Below are 23,965 nucleotides of genomic sequence, written 5' to 3' on the forward strand. Positions count from 1 at the left end.
ATATTAATCACCGGTGGCATGTAATTGACAATATTTTAAGAAAACTCGAAATAAACATCAATTTACAGATTTTCCTATAAGTCACGAGTACGATCTTTATATTTTATGTATGGAGAACATTTAATTAAGAGAAAAAAAGTCTTTATTATATTTTCTACAGAGATTAGTGATCATATACGACAATGAAAATTTCTTCTCAATATATAATATGATAAAAAAATAGTAAATATTACAAAGATATAAATATTACAGTACAATGAAGCGTATGTTGCATTAAGTTTACATGTGTGGCTGGATTTATTGACTATGATAGTATCATCCACCTTATGCACCCAATTATCCCTCCGCCTTTCATCTTTTACCATATCATTGAAAACATAAACCCAAATTTTTCTATCCCAAATCCAAATACTAACTTCGAAGCAATAACCGTGTGACAAACCAACTCAACAATAATAAACAAACCTAAACGATATTCCAAACCTCAATCTAAATCTAAATCTCAACCACAACCTCGATAACATGTTTGAAGAAGAAACCCTAACCGAACCAAACAACCCCAACTCATACTCAAATTTTCACCGAGCCATTGAACTTTTTTGAAGCAATTTCATCAAAGGACTTCAACAAATTCCCAATGACGTCGGATCATCTTGAACAACATCATTTGAGATTTATTGAAGTCCTTTGCTAAAATTGCTTCGGAAAAGCTTAATGACTCGGTGGAAATCAGAGTACAAGTTAATGTTGTTGTTTGGTTCAGTATAAGGTTTCTTCGTCATACATGTTATTGAGGTTGAAGTTGAGATTTAGGTTAGGATTGAGGTTTGGAAGATCATTTAAGTCCGATTATTGTTGTTGAGTTGGTTCGTCACGAAATTCTTGCTTCAGAGTTAGTATTGGATCCGGGATACCTAGTGGTGCTAAAGGAAATATTGGGTTTGGGTTTTCATGAAGATATGAAGGGAGAAATGTCGGGGGTGGGGGGGATGATTATAAGTGTCAAGGTTGCATGTTATTATTATAGACTTAAATTAAATAACATATGAGTAGGGTAGGGGGCTTTGAAATCAAAAAGAGATAAACGCAAGGCAGGGACGGACCCAGAAGTTTTGCGTAGTGGGTTCACTATAAAATTGCATCATTAAATAAATATAACATTTCATTTTCAAAGGCATAAAAATACATCATAATTGTTCTCTAGGACCTTTCATATTTTGATAATATTGAATAATTTTCTCTTTTTCAACGTCAAGAAAAATATCTTTCTCAATATAAGTAACTAAACAATTATTTAACCGGTCATCTCCCATGCGATTCCGCAACCGATTCTTGATAATATTCATTGCAGAGAATGTTCTTTCAGCTGTTGCAAAGAATCCTAGAACTAGAAGTAAAATAAAAATGACACAATTAAAACTATTTTCATTCATGGCAAATACTAAAAAACCCTAACAATGGAATTTCTTCCGATAACACAAATTCAAGTTAAACAAGGTGATAATATATGTTCAGTTTTGATTACAATAATAAAACAAGTAATGAATGCATAAGAATTAAGCTGAAAGAATTAGTTAAATAAAAAAGTAAAATAAAGGGTTTACCTCTTAGAAGATCTAACAATAGAGAAAGAGAAGAAAAAATGGAGGAATGTTGAACAGGGGAGTGTAGGATGCTGAATAGAGAAGTTTTGACGATGGCAAAATGGCGTGTTGCCGTCGGCACTTGTCGTGTTGTCGCTGGTCAGTAGAAGAAGATGATGAGAAAAAGGTAAATATGAGATTTGAATTTGTGGATGTGGGCCACTAAGTAAGTTTTGGATCAAGTGAGTGTAGGCCTGAGTGTGGACTGCTATAAATTTATTTACTATATAATGGAATATATATGTATAGTTAGCGGTATATAAAAAAAAAAAAAATCCACATCAAAGTGGGGGCATAGGCCCACATAGTACTCTTCTTAAGTCCGTCCCTGATGCAAGGGACTAAAATTGCTCTATAAAAATTTGGGAAACTAAAATCTCATAATTAATATAGTTGGGCGCCAAAATTACATTTAAGCATTTTGAATAATAAGGTAGAAGATGGATGAACATTCACAAAACATGCATTAGATTTGTGATTTGAAGTGATTGAGAATGACAATCGAACTAGAATAGTTGCCCGTTAATGTCAAGTTTGGGAATAATTCATAGTAACACTTTAACATTCAAATCAGTAAGAGAGCTAAAATAAGAGGTTTGTCTCATTAGAAATTGGGTATTTATAGGGCATGAGAATAATAGTTGACGAGGAGTTCTGCGGAGTATCTCAAATTTTCAAAAGATTATTTTCAAATTTTAATAATAATATAAATTCATGAAGTTTAATAATAATATAAGTTTATGAAGATGATTTTCAATCTTTAGTCAAAATAATATAATAGATTAATAAAGGTTGAGGTTAAAATATTATTAATCTATCAAAAAACGAGTAATAATAATATTTAAAATTTTGGTCAAAATAAGTATATTTCCATAATATACAATATAAAAATAATAATATAATATATATAATAATTTTAAAATTCATTCTAAAATAATAATGGTCAAAGAATAATATTTCAATATAATAATAATGTAAGATATATGAAAGGTTGAAACTTTATATATATGTTAAAATAATTGATGTTAGTATTAGTCTTTTGATAACAAAATTTTTAATCATTTTTCCTTCAAAATAGTTTTTTTTTCCCTGGTCAAGCCTTCAAAATAATTTCTATATATAAGATATTAAACATACACAATACTAGTCAATTGCATATTTCTCCTTCAAAGAGAAAATTATTTTCAAACTTAAATAATAATATATAATAGAGTATAAATGCTGAATAAAAGTTAAAAGAGTATTATTCTATAAAAAAAGAGTAATAATAATAATATTTAAAATGGTCAAAATTATAATATTTTCAAAATATACAATATAGATATAATAGTATAATATATATTAATTTTCAATTATATTCCAAAATAATAAAGGTCAAAGAATAATGTTTCAATAGAATAATATATATAAAAGAGGTTTATGAAAGGTTGAAAGTAACAAATATATATAATATTTTAAATTTTAATCAAAATAATAGTATTTCAACAACGTACAATAGAGAGTAATAATAAATAATGTTCATATATTTGCCAAAAAAAATAAAGGTCAATAGAATAATAATATAAGGTTTATGAAAGGTTGAAAGTTACAACTATAGCCGTATAATTTGTTTTTTCAGTGACACAAATTAATTTTAAAATAATTTATTTTATATAAAAGTAAATTGAACATAAAATTGGTTATATTTGTGTATATTTACATAATTATATTGAAGTGAATTGAAAAATATTTTGTTTTCTTCTTTTAAACAGCCAAAAGTTAATAATAAGTTGATATTCAAACATCTTTTTCTCAATGTAGCTCTGGTAGTGGTGGTGCACTCAAGCCTTTCCATATTGTATTCGCCGGTCGTTGGTTTTTGGGTTCTCTTCAATGGCCTATGGCGGAACCCGTATGTTTCTTAAACCGGCATGGGGTTGATTTTAGGTTTCTCGCCCTTGATTTTGTGGAGTTCTTGGTTATGGATGTTTGCTCGAAAGGGCTTGACTTTGTTGTTGGGATGCCTTGTGTTTCTTTTATTATGGCCATTGTTGCTTGCTGGTGTCGAATTTTCGTCGTAGCGAGTTGTTGGTGTGAGGATTTACTTCCCTGTTGGCGGTCGGGTTCTCTCGCCGAAATAAACGGTGTGTTAGTGTTCATTTTCTTTCAAGATTGAAGGTTCGCCATTATTATTCGTATTAATCTAGGGGATTGATTTCGAATTGATTGACTCGAAAGAGTAAAATATTGCTTGATGTCATTTATTGCGGGGAGTTAATGGTAAGTTGCCGTTTTGGTGTTAGCGGTTACTTTTTTAACTTTTAGTTACCAATTATGAATACTTTAGCATAAAAATTACATTTAAACTCAAAACTTATAAATACTAATTTCAAGTTAAAATCAATCTAAGACATAAAATTCATTTAACTCTAAAAAAACAAACAAGTCAAACTTAATTTTGCATATGTCTAAAATTAATTCTGTCAGCTAAAAACATTGAAAGACATAAACTTCTTTTAAATAATTTTAACTGCAATTGGTTTATTTTTTCTGGTAACAACTGCAATTGGTTTAATAAACACAAAAAGAACTGAAGGAGTAAATATTTTACAGTATATATCTATACTCATTTCACTATCATCAATCACAAACCAACCCCTTACACACATTTTTCTCTTCCCTCTATAAAAGCAACAAACTTTTCAAGCTTAAAATCTCGAAGGGCTAAATAAGGGTATGAATTTTTTACTCATATATTACTTTGTACAGTGCAGTGTTCTTTTTTGTTCACTATCTTAAAATCCTTCATTAAAAAAGCCAACCACCTTTTAATTATTTTTTGGCAAAATATATCTATAGGTCTTTAAGTTTTACGTTTGTATTATATATGATATCTGATACAAACGTAAAACTTAAATGATCTATAGATGTATTTTACCTTTTTTTTTTTTATAATTTCTTTAAATCTCTTAATTTAATTTTTATTATTTTTCTTTATATTGTACTTTTTTTTTTGACTAATTTAATAGCTACTTTGAAAAGTGTGATGTTTTCTTTTTATGTCACTATGGTTATTTAATTTATTATTCTTATTTGAAAAGATAGTTAAATTTTCAAGGGCCTATATATGTATGTATGTTTATGTGCACTCTTTAGGTAACTAAACATCAACAAGTTTCATTTTTTTTCTTCTTTCTTTTCAGTCTTTGTGAGTTGAGTTTAGAGTGAGAGTATAAAAATGGTTTTTTTCATGGCAATTGTTGGTGTATTCTTGGTACTCTGTTTTTGCTCTGCTCTATTGAGATGGAATGAAGTAAGGTATAGGAAGAAAGGTTTACCACCTGGCACAATGGGGTGGCCACTATTTGGAGAGACAACTGAGTTTCTTAAACAAGGTCCAAATTTCATGAAAAATCAAAGAGCAAGGTAAAATCTTCTTCATATGAGTTTTTTATTTTTATTTTTTCATGTTTAGATTGTTTATTGATGGTTTCATGAAATCTTCCTTTGTTTTTTTATAACATTTTGGTACCTTATAGATTATGTTAGCTTATGTTTCTTGAGATTTGTGTTAGCTTTGGCTTTTTCATCTTTTAAAGTTTAGTGAATGATTGGATTTTTGGATGTGTTACTGTGATTTTTGTAAAAGCTACACACTCGGGAGCTTAGCAAAATCATAGTGTCACGGTGATTTTATCAAACTCGTTGTGATTGCATGTACTTGGTGTATCTTTGATGGGTGGTGAGTTTTGATAAACTACACCAACGTTGTGATTTTGTTGAAACTTCGAAGAATGGTTTTATCAAAATTCGAGTTAATAGTTGTGATTTTGTTAATCTCACCATTATTTCAAACATGCAATTAGTTTATTTCCTATTTTTTTGGTAGACAATTAGTTTATTTCTTATTTGATGTAATTTCAAGAAGATGTTTTTTGGTACAATTCAAGAAAATTTATTTTACTATGGTTTAATAAAACAAAGTAACTAAAAAAAACTATTTCTTATTTGATGCCATTTCAAGAAGTTTAGTGTATGATTGGATTTAGCAGAATCACCGTGTGTCACTTTGATATTTATAAAAGCTTCACATTCAGGAACTTTAACAAAATCAGTGTCACGATTTTATCAAACTCGTTGTGATTACATGTACTTGGTGTATCTATGATAGATAATGAGTTTTGATAAATATTTTGACGTCACGATTTTGTTGAAACTTCAAAGTATAATTTTTATCAAAATCGAGTTGCTTGATGTGATTTTGTTAATCTCGCTATGAATTCAAACATGCAATTAGTTTATTTCCTATTCTTTTGGTATACAATTAGTTAACTTTTATTTGATGCCATTTCAAGAAGATTTTTTTACTATGTTTTGATAATATAAAAAGTAATTAAAAAAAAATTAAAATGACTTATGACATGCATATGATGCCTATATTAGAGATCTTTTTCTTATTTAAAAATGTTTATTAAAGTAGTCAAACTTGGTATGAGGTAAGCACTAGTGATACATGTACTTTTACCTCAATAGTAATAATTTTTAATTTTTTTTATTTAATTTTTTTTTTTACATTTTGTTCATGGCAGGTTTGGAAGTTTTTTCAAATCACACATACTTGGTTGTCCTACAATTGTTTCAATGGATCCAGAGCTTAATAGATACATTTTAATGAATGAATCAAAAGGTCTTGTTCCTGGTTACCCTCAATCTATGTTAGATATCTTAGGAAAATGTAACATTGCAGCTGTTCATGGCTCCACTCACAAGTACATGAGAGGAGCACTTCTTTCAATCATTAGCCCCACAATGATTAGAGAACAAATTTTACCAAAAATTGATGAGTTTATGAGTGCTCAATTAAGCAATTGGGATGATAAAGTCATCAACATTCAAGAGAAAACCAAAGAGGTTTGTGCCGTTACACTAATTCTAATTCAACGCTTTAAAATCCGAACCAGACAATTCAACCGACTGAACCATGAATTGACACAATCAGTTGAACCTTGATCTAATGGTCTTGTTGGTTTACTGTCTGGTTCGGTTTTTAAGACATTGTTAAAATTTTATTAACCATAAAGTTTATGAATTTAATTACCTAACAAAAACTTTCAAATTTTTCAAATATTTGAACAGATGGTGTTCCTCTCATCTCTTAAGCAAATTGCTAGTATAGAATCAAGCTCAACAATAGCTGATTCTTTCAAGACAGAGTTTTTTAAGCTAGTTTTAGGAACCATTTCTCTACCTATTAACCTTCCTGGAGCAAATTATCACCGCGGATTTCAGGTTTCATTATTGATCCTTTTTCACATTTTTATAAAGCACTGAGACAAACACAGATACCAAACATGACATTAATAATTTGAAAAAATGAAAATAATTAAATGGAATCACATGTATCTGTGTCAAACATCATACATGCTTCAATCTGAATAGTCGGTGCTAGATAAATTTTTATCTGCAGTTCAAAATAAATTTTATTTAATATATGAAAATTTGACTATGTCTTGCAGGCAAGGAAGAATATAATCAGCATTTTGAGTCAATTATTAAAGGAAAGAAGAGAATCCAATGAAACTCACAAAGACATGCTTAGTAATTTGATGGAAAAAGATGAAAATAAGTACAAATTAAGTGATGAAGAAATCATTGATCTAGTGATTACACTTATGTATTCTGGCTATGAAACCGTTTCAACCACATCAATGATGGCTGTGAAGTACCTTCATGATCATCCTAAAGCTCTTGAAGAACTTAGAGTGAGTACAAAACTCCATTATTTCCTTAAACATAATCAATTTTTCTTAAATAGAATATAATCTTATTTTAAATAAAGGTCTATGGCTACAACCACGATTTAGGTTGCGACATCATGGTTTTTTATGTCTTTGCGACTATGATGCACCGATTTCGAGGTGATATTAGTCGTGTTTGACTGTGATTCTTAACAATATGTGCAATGTCTAGAATCGCGATGCGATTAATATTTAAAACCTTGGTTAGAATATTGTTTTTTATGATTTTTATGGAATATGTTGCAGAAAGAGCATTTGGCCATAAGAGAGAGGAAAAAGCCAAATGAACCAATTGATTCCAATGATCTAAAATCAATGAAGTTTACACGTGCGGTAAGATACCTTTTCAATGACTTAATTAAGTTTTATTCTTCTAATAATTTGTTAATTGTAACTAAAACAAATCATATACATTTTTCAGGTAATTTTTGAGACATCTAGATTGGCTACAATAGTTAATGGAGTTCTAAGAAAAACCACTCAAGATATGGAACTAAATGGTATGCTTTATTAAGCCACTCTAGTTTATACTCCTAGTGTTTATGCGCTCAAAATTATGATTATTTTACTTTAAGGCTTCCTTTTCTTAATCAATTTTTCAAAACCGATAAAAAAAAGTCGTAACTTTTCTCGTCTAGCTCAAAAGTTCTTCAAAAGTACACATCCGAAAAAATACAGTTTTTGTGTCATTCAAATGCATACTTTTAAACACAAATATTTTTAGTTACGAGTGAAGTTACTATCTAAAAAGAAGTAAAATTGTAGGTTCAAAAAATAAAATAATTTTTCATGAACCAAAAAATATTGGATCCTTCCCAATTATATTGATAATACACCTGTCATTATGAACATCAATTCAACAACCCTACAAAGACAACTTCACTATAAAACAAGTTTTCCAGATAAGAATGTGTCTTCCCCCATATTCCTTTTTCTTTTTAGCATTATTTTAAGGAAATGCTAAGTTTAGAGCTGTCAAAAAGAGAATGAGAAGAAAAAAAACACACAAAAAAAAGAATTAATTATATAATTTATCATATTATTATTTATTATTGTAATTAGAAAATGTTACTAATATATATTTTTATTTTCAGGCTATTTGATTCCTAAAGGGTGGAGAATATATGTGTACACAAGAGAGATAAATTATGACACTTTTTTGTATCCTGATCCATTAACATTCAATCCATGGAGATGGATGGTTAGTACAAGAATTTTTTTTTTATTTGCTAATGCATAAAAAAATTATATATCATTGAATTAGCATATTGATATCCTTGAAATTAAACTTTCAGGACAAGAGTTTGGAATCACAAAATTACTTCTTGATATTTGGAGGTGGCACTAGACTCTGTCCAGGAAAAGAGTTGGGAATCACTGAAATTTCAACTTTCTTACACTACCTTGTAACTAGATACAGGTGATTAATTTACTATTTAAAATCTGTACCTTAAAATTATAAAATAATGTGCTTGTTCGAAAGAAGAATTACGACCCTCTTTTGCAGCAGTTGCAGAGTAAACAGATTAAGATCTTCTTCTGCAACTGCTGCGATAGAGGCCGGATTTATACCGGTGGAACAAATTTGAAATTATTGAAACACTAGTTTGTGTATTTTGAAACTTTATAATAAATTTATGATGATGCTAACATCTTATTATATTGTACTTATTGTTTATTGCAGTTGGCAAGAAGTGGGAGGAGATAAACTAATGAAATTTCCTAGAGTTCAAGCACCTAATGGATTGCACATGAGATTTTCATCTTACTAACTAGGGGGTGACTTTATGTACAGTATTGAGATGTAGCAGATTGTAGGGGAATTATGTATGATATGATTCTTACAAATAGTAGAATAAAAAAGTTTTTTTGCTCCAATTGATTTTCAATGTGAGGGAGGGAGAAGCACATTGGATTATGAGAAAGTTGAATGACTCTAATTAATTAACAAACATTTTATCATATGACCCATTATAAATAAAAACCCTAATATAAAAATGAATTAACTTGAAGAAAATTTTTTTGAAAAAACAAAGTACTAAGAGATGTTCATATTTAGTGACTGACGACTCTTTGAATAAGATTGTCTGTGGTAAAAGGAGACATATATGGTTACTTAAATAAACATACAAAATCCACCGTTGAATTGATATTTTATAATATTATATAGATCTTTCATGTAAATGTTTAAAGAAACCTAAAATGGATGTGTTATTGGTAGGTACCCCAAAATATTAAGGGTTAGTGCATTTTTATTGAAGTTAATCTTGATGACTCTAGTCAAGACATTGAATTCAAGTGGTTAGTGAGTTTTCCCTAAGAAGAATCGTTCGGTAGAACTCGAGTTTGATTCCTGATGGAAACAAGCTAGATTTTCCAAACCTTGCGGCCAAACTCTGGATTATCGGGGCTCCCTTCCCCTGAGAACCAGAGAGTTAATGCAAAAATAAATTAAAAATCGATGACTCTTAATAACATATCAAATTAATTTAGATTTTGTTAAAACGTTATTGAGCTTGTAATATTATTTAAATATTACATCGCTGTAATTTGATCTTTCCAAATATGTATATATAGAATATAAAAAGATATTCAATAAACTCTATGGGCCGAAGTATGTTAGGTTGAGATCTCGAGCCCCATGCTAGTCTTGGGGTATGGACTTTATATTTTAATTCATGTATTAGTAAGTAACGACTTTCTGCACCTCCATTTTGCAACTACACTTTGATTTGTTATTTTTTATTCTTTCCAAATGCATTCGTTTATAGAATTTGTTTAGTAAACTGCATATGAATGTGTCTTAGGTTATTTTTATATGAAAATTTATGGTCTATAAGTCTATTGATATTTTCAATATTCTTTAACTCTTTTTTATATATAAAAGCAAAAGTATAAAAGTGACAACCAATGCATCCCAATTATGTTGGTATTCAAAGAAGAATTCTAATAAAATATATTAAATAAAAAAAAATAGAAAGATTTAAAAGAACTTTAGGGAGACCAGAACTCACACTTTGTGAGTGGTTAAGTCTCACATAGACTATGAATAGGAAAATGTTGGATTTATAGGAGGGTGGGTGACCCATTAATCTAATGCCTTAAGATTTTGGGTAAAGATGTCATGTCTCCCTCTTTTATGGTCCTAGAGCATTTGACCTTATGTTTTTCCCGAGCTCTCACAGACTCCCAACAGTGGTATTAGAGTCTGGTTCGGCTTGGTGGAGAACCAAAATGGATCCTAATTTTGGATCAACTATAGGATGTGAGAACTCACACTTGAGGAATATTGTTAGATTTCAAATGTGAGTAGTTAAGTCTCACATCGAATATAAATGGAAAAAAAATTAATTATGATTATTTAAACACCTTTACATTTAGTCACACGTATACATTTTTTATTTTTATTTTTGCTTTTATCACCAATTTAATCTAGTTAGGGGGTCGGTTCTTGCATCGAATTCACTTTATCATAAGAATATTTTAGACAATTTACAAATACCTTTTTTCCCATTTTTCATCTCCTTCATTTATTATTTTCTTTTCCTTTATGAAGGGAGGGATATTATTTATTTATTGCTTACAATCGCAATATCTTACTTATTGGATCCAATGCAAGAATGAGTGATGCTTTGATCCTTCATTTCTTATTTTGTTTTCCTTCATGAAGGGAGAAAGTTGAGGGATTCATAGTCTCATAGAACTTGTGACCAAATTAAATGATGATGATCGTGATAATATAATTTTTTCATGTAAAGTTGAGGTCATTTGCTAATTTCATACGCTTGCCCACCATTTCCTCAGCCTGAAAAGACTCAAAGCTTGAATCTGAAAGCAATATTACATGTGTGATATGGTATCACAACTAAGAGAACTGTCAGCAAAATGTTCTAAAAAATTTGTCATTTTAGTTTTCAATTCAACTTTAATGGATTATTTTTAATTTCAGTTGTACTATCTATTATCTAACTAATATTATGTGATTTCTAACCGATCGTTAGCTAGTTTAGTGGTAATTAACGTTGGACTTGATAAGAAGTCTGAAACCATTTAATGCAAGAACCAACCCCTAAATCAGATTAAGCGGTCCAGTAATATAGGAAATTCTATTAGTGTAAAATAATCTTACATAAACATTATTTATCCCATTGCGATAGTAATATTAGATTATTTCACACATATTAAAAAGAAGTTATATGTAAGTCATAATTCAATTCATAAATAATATTATTAAGACGGGCGACTGCAAATCCTTTTACCCTTTTGTCTAAGACAAAAAAAAAAGTTATAAATAAAAAAGTAAAACAACAATTTTATCAAATATTATTTTAATTTGATCAAAAAAATTAAAATCAAATATTAGTTTAATAAGAACTCTTATATAAAAAAAAAAAACTAATAAAGAGATATAAATAGAATTATATAAAAAAAAGGAGATATAAAATTATAAATAGAATGAAAAAATTAATATTATATTGAAAAGATAAAAAAAAAAAAAACTTCTTTTAAAACAAAAAAAAAAATTTCAACTCAACTAAGAACATTGTATTACATTATTATATATATATATATATATATATATATATATATATATATATATATATATATATATATATAAAAAAAAACATTGTATTACATATGTATTACATATGCAAGTGTCGGGGGTTTAAATTTAGAATTCACCAATTATTTATCTCAAGGTGTGAATTTTTAATAAAAAAAACTTTTTATAATTTCTTTTCTTTGTTAATATGGCACTTAATATTGGAATACGAGTGTTTAGATCATTAATACTTGAATTCCTTAATTATTTTGGTTTAGAGTCTTCAATGAATCTCAGTCAACTCAAAGAGAGTATTTAGATGAAAATATTCAGTCTAACAATATCGACGTTATCAATTGACTTAAATTTTACGGATTGTACAGCTGACCCCAAACCAGATTAAACCGGTGGTGAAAACAAAAAAAATTAATTGCTCTTAACAATTGCAAATATTATAGGGAGAAAAAATGCAATTAATATTACTTTGATTTTTTGTTTTTTTACCACAAGTTAAATCTGGTTCGGGGGTTAGTTCTAGCATCAAGTGGTTCCTGACCCCTCTCATCGCAGTTGCGGGTATCGAACCGCAATCCTTCCTACCAAGTTCAGCGTCAATCACCACTGAACCAATAGTTACTTATTTGTTTCTTGATGAGTTTAGTCTATAGAACTTAAAAGAGTATAATACCCTGATTTTCATTGGTATTAATTGTTAATTATATACAACTATTCTGAAAACTTATTTTGGAAACTAATTATTACAAATAAATATATTTCCTTTACAAAAGACCACTCTTAATATAAACATATACACTAATTCCATCCACAAAAAGTGACCAAATCTCACGGCAACACCACACAACTATTGAACAGGTCATAGTTACCTTAAACATTCAGAAACCTTTTAACTAACCCAACACTAGTGCCGATAACTTAGGCACTTTCACATGTTACATCACTATTTTCATCTCCTTATATTCCTTCACACACTCCCCTAAAAAACAAGTTCATTTTCTCTCAACAATTCACTTTTCTCTCTTCTTTTTTTTGTTGCAACTATGGCTTCACCTCCATTGAAAAATGAACTTGACATTGTGATTCCTACTATAAGGAACCTTGATTTTTTGGAAATGTGGAGGCCATTTTTTGAACCTTATCATTTGATCATTGTTCAAGATGGTGATCCTTCAAAAACTATTAAGGTTCCACCTGGTTTTGATTATGAACTTTATAATAGGAATGATATTAATAAGCTTCTTGGTCCAAGGGCTTCTTGCATTTCATTCAAGGACTCTGCTTGTCGTTGCTTTGGTTACATGGTTTCTAAGAAGAAGTATATCTTCACCATTGATGATGATTGCTTTGTAAGTTTTTCTATCACATTTTTATTTTTTTTATTTTATTTGTTTATGGAAAGATCTTGTGTTTTTTTTATTTAAGTTATTTTTGTTTTGTTTATTGTTTATGGAAAGATCTTGTGTTTCTAACAAGGTCTTAAATTGCGGTTACAATAAGTTGCTACCAACCTTTGCATTGCAGTAATTTGCGGCCACAATTACGGTTGCGTACATCAATTTACAACAATGATTATGATTTTTGTGTCAATATTATTTTAGTTTTTTTTTTTTGTTTTCAATGTGTAATGCATGTATTAGATCTTTGTATTATTGTGTAACAATCTTCTTCAAGGTGTTATTTTTGTTTTCGAAAACATTAGATTTGGAAGTTTTTTAGGCATTGTCTTTGAAAATTGGCTTAATGTTTGCAATAACAGCTATGTAGCACTGACATTTAGATCAAAGGAGTTGAACGTTTGATCTAACACTCGTTAACGTTTGATGCTAACATATATGTGAATATATTTAATCACATTAATTTTTTATAATTATTATTGGGGTCACGCATCTTGTGTCTGAATCTGTGTCCGTGCTTCATAATCTATGAGACTAGTTTTGTAGATAAAATAATGTAAATTAGATGTCCCCTGTTTGAAGCCATATCTGCTTTTGTACTTTGGTTAAATTGATTTTGCAAACCATATGTCTATGCATTGATAGAACATTTTTTTCATTTATAATATTATTGGTAATATTTTTATATATATAGTTAATTTCTTATGATTTTATTATTTGGTGGCTTAGGTTGCCAATGATCCAACTGGAGCCAAAATCAATGCCCTTGAGCAGCACATCAAGAACCTTTTGTGTCCATCAACACCATTGTTTTTCAATACCCTTTATGACCCTTTTAGAGAAGGGGCGGATTTTGTTCGCGGATACCCTTTTAGTCTTCGTGAAGGTGTTCCAACCGCTATTTCTCATGGACTTTGGCTCAACATTCCTGATTATGATGCTCCTACTCAGCTTGTCAAGCCTCTTGAGAGGAACACTAGGTATGTAATAGTTCTTATGGCATTGTGATCTTTAATATTGAAATCTAGATTGTCTGATCTTGATCGGACAGTTTAGATGTGACGGATAGTTGTAAAGTCACATTGCACATAATTCAAATCCGAAAAATAATAGTAAGAAATGATAGTGTAATGAGATATGATTAAAGATCTTCAGTGTATATAATGATTGTTTAATAATGAGTATTTGTGTTGATGTATAAGGTATGTGGACACTGTTTTGACCATACCAAAAGGAACATTATTTCCAATGTGTGGAATGAACTTGGCATTTGATCGTGATCTGATTGGACCAGCTATGTATTTTGGTCTCATGGGTGATGGTCAGCCAATTGGACGCTACGATGATATGTGGGCTGGCTGGTGCTGCAAGGTACAGATTTAATGTTTTGTGTGAAGATGCGGTGTCAAATTATTTAATGTGATTTGTTTGTCTTTATCTCGTGTTGTGAGTACGGCCTTAAAGATACATTTTTCATGATGATTTTTTCAGGTGATTTGTGATCATTTGGGGCTAGGAATCAAGACTGGACTTCCCTATATCTATCATAGCAAAGCAAGTAACCCATTTGTGAACCTAAGGAAAGAGTACAAAGGCATATTCTGGCAGGAAGATATCATTCCATTTTTCCAAAATATGGTTCTTCCAAAAGAATGCACAACTGTTCAAAAGTGTTACATTGAAATGTCAAAGCAAGTCAAAGAGAAACTTGGAAAGATAGATCCTTATTTTGACAAATTGGCAGATGCTATGGTCACTTGGATTGAAGCTTGGGATGAACTTAACCCTGCCAAAGCATCATCTTAAGTCAATCACAAAGCATAAACCAATGTTAAACTATTAAAAAAAAGTTGAAGTAACGACGGAAAAATAAAATTGATCGACAAGTTTGGCATCGCTAATACTTGGCGACAAAATTAGAGACGGGTTTATCTCTTTTTGTCTCTAAATATCCGTCGGTATTTCAATTTTTTATAGTAGTTGTTCAATTGCAAACATTGCCAATGATCTTGAGTTTGAGCTATTTAAATACGTTGTGTAATTTTGTTTTTAATGTTATTGTCACTATAAATTTGCAGCATTGTTAGCTGCAATTCTAATTTTAAACATGTGGTTTAAGGTTAGAAACAATAAAGTACAATGATCTAGTTCATTGTTTACTTGTGATTTTGTTTTATGATGAGTATTGGAGATCATTAATTGTTTGTTGGACCTTATATCATTTTGGAATCTATTTGTTTTTATGCGAAAGCAAGTGTTGTTAGTCATTATTTATGTTTTTAATATAGATCAAAAGCGAGTGTCGCCTATAAGATTTTGGGTGCCATGGGCGAGTTCAAAATTCAAATACTACAGTAACACAATGTCTGTCTTGCAAATTTAACCACCAAAATACGGAGACAAATCGCATGCAGTAATTGCGTGCCTATAATCAACTACAATCTTTTGATCATGAATCAATAGCAGAGATTATTTCATAGAGATTTTTCAATAGTGTAATATCAACCGACCGATCTTAAATCAATGGGTCGGATTTCTTACAGTGTGAAACTGTGGCATATGCTTCCAACAGGGGATCTTGGTCCCAAAATACTAGTAGTAGTTGTTTAGTCTTATAAGATTTGGAACCTTATGTCAACCTTATACTTTCTAGCTATGATATTATTTGAAGAGTCGTACGTACTACTGCATGAGCAAGATCTAGCTAGCTGTGATTTTGGTTCAATTGGGTGGGTACAATTGCTGGTATCCTTTCAACTTTGCAATTACTTGTGTACTGTGTACCAAACTCTCTGAATTTGTTGCAGTAGTAATTACTGTTACATTTGGATATGTGTCACATACTAGGTGTTTACACTGGTTGTAATTACTAGTTCTTGTCCCTTTGACTCTGTTTTTATGGGTCACTAAGCTTATTGAGTCAATGTGCTATAAGTTATTTACTTTTACCCTTCACCGACACTACTGGTGATTCTTTTAGGGTGCAATGTTGAAGGACACACTCAAAGAAAAATAAATATATGGATTATGATATCCTCTTCACGTAATTACATAGACTAATTTCTCGAATTATGTAAGATCGTAAAAGACATGAGTAAAACTTAAGGTCATAATAGACAGTAAAGTTATCTCTCTAAAGGTTGAAAACTTATGTATTTTCAAAGATAAATTCAAACTCATATATATGATTACACTGAAAGAGACTTGAATCATCTCATCCAAATTCACTACTTGAAGTTTCTGACAATCACACATTATACATCAACCACTCGCACTTGACTTCGTTGTTATAGCTTCTTCTATCATATCATAAGTGCTTAAATTCAGCAAGTTATGTAAGATCGTAATAAACGGTAGTAAAGCTTAAGGTCATAATAATAGACGGTAAAGTTCTCTCGAAATGTTGAAAACTTTTGTATTTTTAAAGTTAAATTCAAACTCATAATAGTAACACTGAAAGAGACTTGAATCATCTCATCCAAATTCACTACCAGAAGTTTCTGACATTTTCGACATTCACACATTATACATCAACCACTCGCACTTGACATCGATGTTATAGCTTCTATCATATCATAAGTGCTTAAATTCAATAAGTTATGAGACAACCAACATAGTCACATGCATTTGACTCCAATGTATAGTACCTATCATATCATAAGTGCTTAAATTCATTAAGTTATGACACAAACAATAGTCATACAATTGTAACCAGAATAACAAATGAAAATGTGAAACCTCAGAAAATTGAAATCATGAGGTCCTCCCATGTTTAAAACAACATAATAAATCACCACAATACACTTTCAAAAACACAAAAAAAAAAAATGTAAAATTGTGAACAGTCTTCAAGAACCTGCATGCTCAAATTTAGTGGTCACAAAAATCTGTCATTATTTTTCTACAGTGTATACATATACGTATACATAAATATAAATAAATATAAAAGCAAGACCTCTCAACATTTTTACTTCTATTTTACTTCTCGAGTAAAGTCATGGTTTGCATGCAAGTCAAAGGTTTAGATGTCAGCTCAGTGTTACGAGTTTGATCTTATAATCGTAAAGGACGGGGTTCAAATTCCCTCGAGGACCGTTGCAAAATGACAATTAGTAACATTGTAATTAATCATCATTTCATTATTCTCAAATCTTAAAAAAAAAAAATGCATATCAAAAGTTGAAACACAGCTATATGAAACACCAAATCAAAATTCAATTAAAAAACAACTAATGTTTAACAAAATACAAATTTTCAAAATACAATTAAAATAAAAATAAAAAGAACAGATTTAAATATCAAATTTGATGCTATATGCCTTAATCTTGCTCCAAAATTTAACTTAATTATTCATTGAGCAAAGAGGCACATTAACTAGAAGATATCTTAGCTCAGCTCACTCTGCAAAATTTGATGAAAACAAATAGGCTTTCTTTAGTAACCAAAAAATGTAGACTTTTTTTTCTCGTGAAAATTGATTTCAAGAATCTGATTTTATGAGCTAAGAAGTGGAAGTATTTTCTTCAGTCTTTGGCTTCTTACTTTTGGGTTCTTCTTCATTATTTTCTTCATGGTTGAGAACTCCATTAAGTGCTGCTTCACCTAAGAGGGAGATATGCTTGCTAGTGATTGTGCGTCCCGCCCTTAATTTTGGACCCCAATGTTTTTCAGGATTTGGAAGAAACCTCGCAACTTTCTTTGCTTGCGCCTTGCTGAGAGACGCTACAGCTCGAGCAAAATTAGCCTGAAAAGGACATAAGACAAGAAAAATTTTACTACGCGAGACCATAAGTCGGGACAAAATCGGACCAAGTCCAAACATGTTCAAAGGTAATAATATTATATATGCCACATTTGGATAAACAACTTAATTTCATATAAGTGCGTAGGTATTTCTGTAACAAAAGTTAAGTAAAGTTAGGCCATTTTCATATAAGTTATAAATATGTCATACAATGTTTCATAAACTCTCTTAAACATTCTCACAAGTGCTTATGTCATTTGAGGACCCGTTTGGTAACCCAGCTCAAATTCAGGATAAGAATTTTAACTATAGAGACAGGATAGGATAAGCTTCAGGATTAACTTATCATATCTTGTTGTGTCACCAAACACTGGATTGAGACAGGATATGATACAGTTATCAAATAAGTCAATCTAAACAGACCTTCATTAATAAATATAAATTATAAAAAAGAAATCATATTTTAAGGCATTTGCTTGAATTAAGCACTTGTTCGATATGCGCATATCATATGAGAGTTATGCATAAGAGAATTATGTGTAAGTTGTTTCTGTAATCTAAGAGATGATGGGGATAACTCCACAGTAACACTATAAAAGCTATTTCTATAACCTATCTTTGGAGAGCATATAAAAATGAGTTGAAACTGAAACAGCCTTTTTGACACATCATAAGCTAGTTTTATAAACTCTTCCAAACATGTATACCAAAGTTTATATCATAAGATGAACTAACATAAAAATTGAATGGATTAAATATACCTGCAGAACAGGTTCCTTTGCAAGTATGACACTTCCTGGTTGATCTGCTGGCTGACCTTTAATAGGATGATTTTTTACCTACAGTGAAATAGAATTAGTGAGTAAATACTAATAAATATACTATAGAGTACCCTAGAATCATGAAATGAGACAGCGCATTATTTTATGCGGTAGTTAAAAGAGACGGCGCATTGTTTTATATACACGTGACGTAAGCCTAATGCAAGAAAGCCGAGTATGTGATCCCTTACCCAGCAGCGCATTATATCCCAAATAACATCCATTGGTGCATCTGATTTAAGCCCTAATGCACAAACATGAGTTCTAGAGATACGATATCCAGCATTGATCACAGCCGAACGGAACAGAACTGCCGATGGAGATGTGCATTTAAGGGTTGAAGAAAGGCTGTGCAGACTCAAAAATAGAGGAACATCTGGCAATTCCTGCAAGAAAAATACATTGAACATATTAGATGGAATTCCCATTAAGTTGTATCACATGAAGAAATGTGATAGGTATATTAGCTTACGGAGTTAGAGTTAACATTATGTGTGCATTTTCCTAAAAAATAGACCCTACAGAAACACGCATACCTCTGATATTGTATTCAATATAGCGGATATGTGTTCGTAAGCTGGATATTTGGATTTCATACGGTTTACGTCTGCTATAATAGAAGCTACCCATTCTTGATCATGGATAGGAGCAGACCATATAGGGCCACCCATAACAAATTTTTTCCCACAATCAGTGCATTCTTGAGGAACAACAGGACCGAATCCGGGCAAATGTCTGACACTAGTATTCTGAAATAAAAATTAAAATGAAACCTTCACTGAAGACATATGGCACCAATAGTAACAAATATGATTTTAAGTGTACTTGTGTTGAATATGGCGCCAATAACAGCCTAGAACATGGTATATACCTTGGTAATGGACCTCCCAAGGGGTTGAAGGTGGAAAGAATCGCAACCAGTGCACTGATAAACATATGAAAGCTTTAACGGAGTGTCTTTCATAGCACTTGCAGAACTGCAATCAAGTATTTCATCTTTCAGTTAGAAACAAAATTATATGATATGATATTACGGAACCGTTATTTGATAAAGATACTAACAAAATATATGCTAAAAGACATAACTGCAAAACTAAGAGAACTTACGTGTATACACGAACAAAAACACGAAGATAGAAGTCCTTTTGAAAAGATAGCACAGGAACAATATACCGCTTGTATCGGTTAGCATGGCTCTACATTACATTAAGAAAATATCGTAACTATATTAAAAAATTTAAAGACGTTCATTATGATTAGATTAAAAATTCTAAATAACAAATTGAGCAGTAACTCTCTTGGAACTTCTATAAATCTTCATTAATATTCTTATGTAGGAACTCAAATCAAATTAAACTATATCTGATTTCAGTATAAAGTGATTCAGATATATACCTCAATGGAAGCAAGAACAATCCTCAAGGCCATTTCATGGATATATTTCCCTCTCGTCGGGTACGATCCATACCTAGAAGATAAAAAAAATCAGTCATAAGAAGGTTGGTTCACCAAACAACTGTGCGATGAAAGTTCATAGCGAACAAGAGTATTAACATTACTTTGAATAGCAGACCTCCCCGTTTCCTCCGCAGAGTACAGCCATATCTGTTGCGGTACACATCAGTATACCTCCATCAGCAACAGATTGAACTGCTGAATCGAGAAACACAGAAGGTGAACCATATGGATCAAGATCAACCTGGAAAATAGAAAACATATAGACTAATGACCGTGAAAAATGTGTTTTCTTATATTAAAAGGTGAATAAAAAAGCATAATAGTAGCAAGCATCGACTTACCACATCAAATTTGTTAGGGTTTTCTAGCATATACACGCGAGCATCAGCAAGATGAGACTCCACTTTGGAAACTGCAACTGAACCGTTGAATTTAATGTTCCTTCTGCAAGCTTCGACAGATGCTGCAAGAAGACAAAATCAAGAGTAAGCATGCAAATGCATAAGCTTAATAATCAAATAAGAAGAACTTATCTCAAACAAAAGTAGCAATTACAAGTGCCCAAGTAGCATAACAACCACTATGGGCCAGATGCCGGTTTATAAGAGACAAAAAAAAAGAAAGTGATTTTGACATTAAATAATTTATTGATTATTAAGAAAAGCAAAAATTACTGTGTTTGTTACCATACTGAAAAAAGCTTTTTGAAAAAATCGTCTATCAAAACAATTTTTCAATAGAAGCTTCTCAAAACAGCCTCTCATTTTAGGCAATTTTTTTCATTTCTTTATAAGTTGTGACAGACTCCTAAAAGTTAATATTTTTTAAAAAATATTGATTTTTTAAATAAAGGTTGTAATAAACAGGCCTTAAATTTTAAAACAATGGAACAAAATTCAAAGATAATGTAAACTCATGAATCCGTAAAGCACCTGGATCGTTGTCCAGAGCAATAACCTGACCGATCCCTTCTATTTCGCGAGCATATCTGAGAGCCCTTAACCCAGAAGCTGACAAGGCCTATATGCAGACAAATAAAAGAGCAATTATACACATGACCCTAGTTTCGGATTCAAGTTATAGAGAAAGCAAAAAAATGAAAATCAGGTATCGAATGAAGAATAGTGAAGGTGATGCTTGAATGACTTAAATGAGTTCTATAAAAGGGCATCTAAAGGGACAATCAAAACCTCAAGAACTATCGGTGGCTTCAGCTCCTTTGGTCCTTTTAATTCCGACTGATCAATTTTCTCTTCGTCAGCATCACATTCTTCATCGATCTTGACAGAACCTTCCATTGTAGTGCATGATTCCACAGGAGATGCCTCTTCCACTGATTCACATTTGCCATTTGTTTTATGATCTTCTGGTGGAGTTTTGTTATCAACTTCCTCCACAGCTGATTCAGAAGAATCATTTTCAGATGCTTTCTTTGCCCTATTTGCTATCTTCAACAAATGTGCTTCATATTCTTGCTTCCTTTTCGATATAAATGCCCTCAAAACAGCAATGGATAAATCCCTGTTATTAACCTGATAATCGCAAAACCAGAACGAATATAGGATCAATCTAAACTAAACAAAAGTTAGCTTTTTTTTCCTTTCTTTTCACACAGAAAAAAAGGTATAATAAACAGCGGAATTACATAGAAACATATATAAGCCAGATACATTAGATTTTCGATGAATCTAAAAAAACAAACTTTCTCTTATATTAAGAACCGGAGGGAGTAATAAATATAAATGCATGTTTGGATTGGAAATGAGTTTAGCAGAATCATGGTGTCATGCTACCATGATTTTAGCAAAAAATTACACTTTTGAGACCGTAATTTTGTCAAACTCATTAAAGCTAATAAAACCTAACCAAAACAACTTCTTAATAATTCAATTAAGAATCAGAAATCATCAATAAACCCCATCTAAGTCAATTCACAAAACCTCCAAAATCAACATCACCCCATTATTCATGTTTCAATTTTGTTAACAACCCATCACTTTTTTCATCATCATGGACAAAACCTCAGATTAAAATTAAAAATTAGGGTTTTTCATCACAAGCATAATTTCAAAGCCAAGAAACCCCCATCTCAATAAATTCACAAAACCTCCAAAATCAACATCACCCCATTACTCAAGTTTCAATTTTGTTCCCAACCCATCAATTTTTTCATCATGAACCAAACATCAGATTAAAAAAAATTAAAATTTTCAACTAGGGTTTTCATCAAAACCATAAATTCAAAGCCAATTATAACAAAAAAGGAATAAAAAAGTAAACTTTATTGTTACCTGAGCGTTGTTATAAAAGACTGTATTCTTCTTATGCATAAGAATCTCAGCTTCACCTTCCTTAATAACTGTATAATCATCCAAATTTGTTGCCATTTTTTTGCTTAAATCTTGCAAAAACAAATTATGGGTTTGTTGAATCTTATTCTCCTCTTCTAGATTTTGAGAGCAGGTAGAAGTACAAAGAGAGTTGAACAGAGAAAATGGGTTTGCTGCTGCAATAGCAGTTGTTGCACGAACAAGCTTCAGTTGCAGTTTAAGAGTGCGAGATTCTGAAACCAACCACATAAGAAACCGTTTTTATACATAGCTTTTAAAATATCTAAATTAAAAACCCTACTCTCAATTTTTAAAATTTATCATTTGTAAAAATAAAACGATTTTTTTTTATTATTTGTATCAAATTATGAAATCAAAACGTGTTTTACCATAAACCCTAATAATGGTTACTTCTATTTTTATTTTTATTTTTTTATTTTTATTTTATCTATAGGTTGAACTTTAGATTATTGATTTGTCTAAATCGAATTTAGATTACTTGATAGTTTTTTTTTTCTTTTCTGGAATTATAATTATAATCTAGAAAATTTTGACAGCCTAGTTATAATTGATTGTCTTGCAAGTAGAATTACCAAATTAATTTTAATTTTTTTAAAGAATGTAGTAATTGTTTTTGTCATGTGTGTTAGAATTTATTAGGTGATTTGACAATAAAATACCATATTTAATTAATATCACGCCCATGGATGATTTATGTATGTCATACAATTTTATTTTGATACAAGCCACTAGGTTTTGTCTGGTGTGAGGAGTTTAGATAGAATGTTTGTTATAGGTTATGCGTTCGATTCTCACTTATTGTAAACCGAAAAAAAAATTATTTTCATACCAATCGTTAGTTGGTTCAGTGGTGATTGACGCTGAACTTGATAGAAAAGACCACGGTTCGATCCCCACAACTGCAATCGGGAGGATGCTGAAATCACTTGATGCTAGAACTGACCCCCGAACCAGATTAAACTGATGGTGAAAGCAAAAATAATAAATAATTTCCATGGCTAGATCTAATAAGTCGATGTTGGATAGAGTATGTCATATATCAAACAAGTGGCGTTGATCGAAGCTTTTGGAGCAAAGTTAGGGATGAAACTCGTGAGAGATTCAGGGTGTCATTGTAGGTGGCATTCAAGGTGAACCATCCTATGAAGTCCCGATACGTGACACGATACCGATGCGATACGACGTCGATATGGCGATACGGAAAAATTTTCAAAAT

The 23,965-nt window shown here is 30.8% G+C and overlaps 3 protein-coding genes across 5 annotated transcripts; 2 read left to right on the forward strand and 1 right to left on the reverse strand.

Moving 5' to 3' along the window:
• The first annotated feature begins 4,340 nt into the window (after positions 1 to 4,340).
• Positions 4,341 to 9,298, forward strand: LOC123908660 (cytochrome P450 85A-like). The gene is made up of 9 exons (XM_045959370.1): positions 4,341 to 5,048; positions 6,212 to 6,533; positions 6,759 to 6,911; positions 7,139 to 7,384; positions 7,667 to 7,753; positions 7,842 to 7,920; positions 8,515 to 8,621; positions 8,716 to 8,840; positions 9,105 to 9,298. The coding sequence occupies exons 1-9, from the start codon at positions 4,861 to 4,863 to the stop codon at positions 9,190 to 9,192; spliced, it is 1,395 nt and encodes a 464-aa protein (XP_045815326.1). The 5' UTR covers positions 4,341 to 4,860; the 3' UTR covers positions 9,193 to 9,298.
• A 3,492-nt stretch (positions 9,299 to 12,790) lies between these two features.
• Positions 12,791 to 15,698, forward strand: LOC123908661 (UDP-arabinopyranose mutase 1-like). The gene is made up of 4 exons (XM_045959371.1): positions 12,791 to 13,327; positions 14,105 to 14,355; positions 14,578 to 14,746; positions 14,867 to 15,698. Exons 1-4 carry the CDS (start codon positions 13,022 to 13,024, stop codon positions 15,179 to 15,181), a joined length of 1,041 nt encoding a protein of 346 aa, XP_045815327.1. The 5' UTR covers positions 12,791 to 13,021; the 3' UTR covers positions 15,182 to 15,698.
• Positions 15,699 to 17,028: 1,330 nt separating this feature from the next.
• LOC123908182 (probable tRNA (guanine(26)-N(2))-dimethyltransferase 1) lies at positions 17,029 to 23,056 on the reverse strand. Of its 3 annotated transcripts, none has more exons than XM_045958732.1 (13): positions 22,690 to 22,989; positions 21,589 to 21,930; positions 21,331 to 21,418; positions 20,740 to 20,861; positions 20,500 to 20,639; positions 20,336 to 20,408; positions 20,048 to 20,136; positions 19,812 to 19,917; positions 19,477 to 19,689; positions 19,132 to 19,326; positions 18,881 to 18,958; positions 17,918 to 18,119; positions 17,029 to 17,231 (listed from the first exon to the last, which is right to left on the reverse strand). In XM_045958732.1, the coding sequence occupies exons 1-13, from the start codon at positions 22,975 to 22,977 to the stop codon at positions 17,224 to 17,226; spliced, it is 1,944 nt and encodes a 647-aa protein (XP_045814688.1). In that variant the 5' UTR covers positions 22,978 to 22,989; the 3' UTR covers positions 17,029 to 17,223. The 3 variants fall into 3 exon arrangements, with proteins under 3 accessions (XP_045814688.1, XP_045814689.1, XP_045814687.1); XM_045958733.1 differs by lacking the exon at positions 17,029 to 17,231 and adding an exon at positions 17,571 to 17,776; XM_045958731.1 differs by lacking the exon at positions 17,029 to 17,231 and having other exon boundaries at positions 17,571 to 18,119; positions 22,690 to 23,056.
• Positions 23,057 to 23,965: the final 909 nt, after the last annotated feature.

The sequence above is a fragment of the Trifolium pratense genome, linkage group LG2 (genome assembly GCF_020283565.1).
Source record: "Trifolium pratense cultivar HEN17-A07 linkage group LG2, ARS_RC_1.1, whole genome shotgun sequence".
Classification (NCBI taxonomy): Eukaryota; Viridiplantae; Streptophyta; class Magnoliopsida; order Fabales; family Fabaceae; genus Trifolium; species Trifolium pratense.

Bases quoted from the DNA above. Each gene is read 5' to 3' on its own strand.
- LOC123908660 (XM_045959370.1), top strand. From the start codon at position 4,861: ATGGTTTTTTTCATGGCAATTGTTGGTGTATTCTTGGTACTCTGTTTT. The intron at 7,385-7,666 runs GTGAGTACAAAA...AATATGTTGCAG, and splicing joins AAGCTCTTGAAGAACTTAGA to AAAGAGCATTTGGCCATAAG. The intron at 7,921-8,514 runs GTATGCTTTATT...TTTTATTTTCAG, and splicing joins TCAAGATATGGAACTAAATG to GCTATTTGATTCCTAAAGGG.
- LOC123908182 (XM_045958731.1), bottom strand. From the start codon at position 22,977: ATGTGGTTGGTTTCAGAATCTCGCACTCTTAAACTGCAACTGAAGCTT. The intron at 19,327-19,476 runs GTATGCGTGTTT...TTTTTCTTGCAG, and splicing joins TATTGAATACAATATCAGAG to GAATTGCCAGATGTTCCTCT. The intron at 18,959-19,131 runs GTAAGGGATCAC...ATTTCACTGTAG, and splicing joins GGGATATAATGCGCTGCTGG to GTAAAAAATCATCCTATTAA.
- LOC123908661 (XM_045959371.1), top strand. From the start codon at position 13,022: ATGGCTTCACCTCCATTGAAAAATGAACTTGACATTGTGATTCCTACT. The intron at 13,328-14,104 runs GTAAGTTTTTCT...TTGGTGGCTTAG, and splicing joins CCATTGATGATGATTGCTTT to GTTGCCAATGATCCAACTGG. The intron at 14,747-14,866 runs GTACAGATTTAA...TGATTTTTTCAG, and splicing joins GGGCTGGCTGGTGCTGCAAG to GTGATTTGTGATCATTTGGG.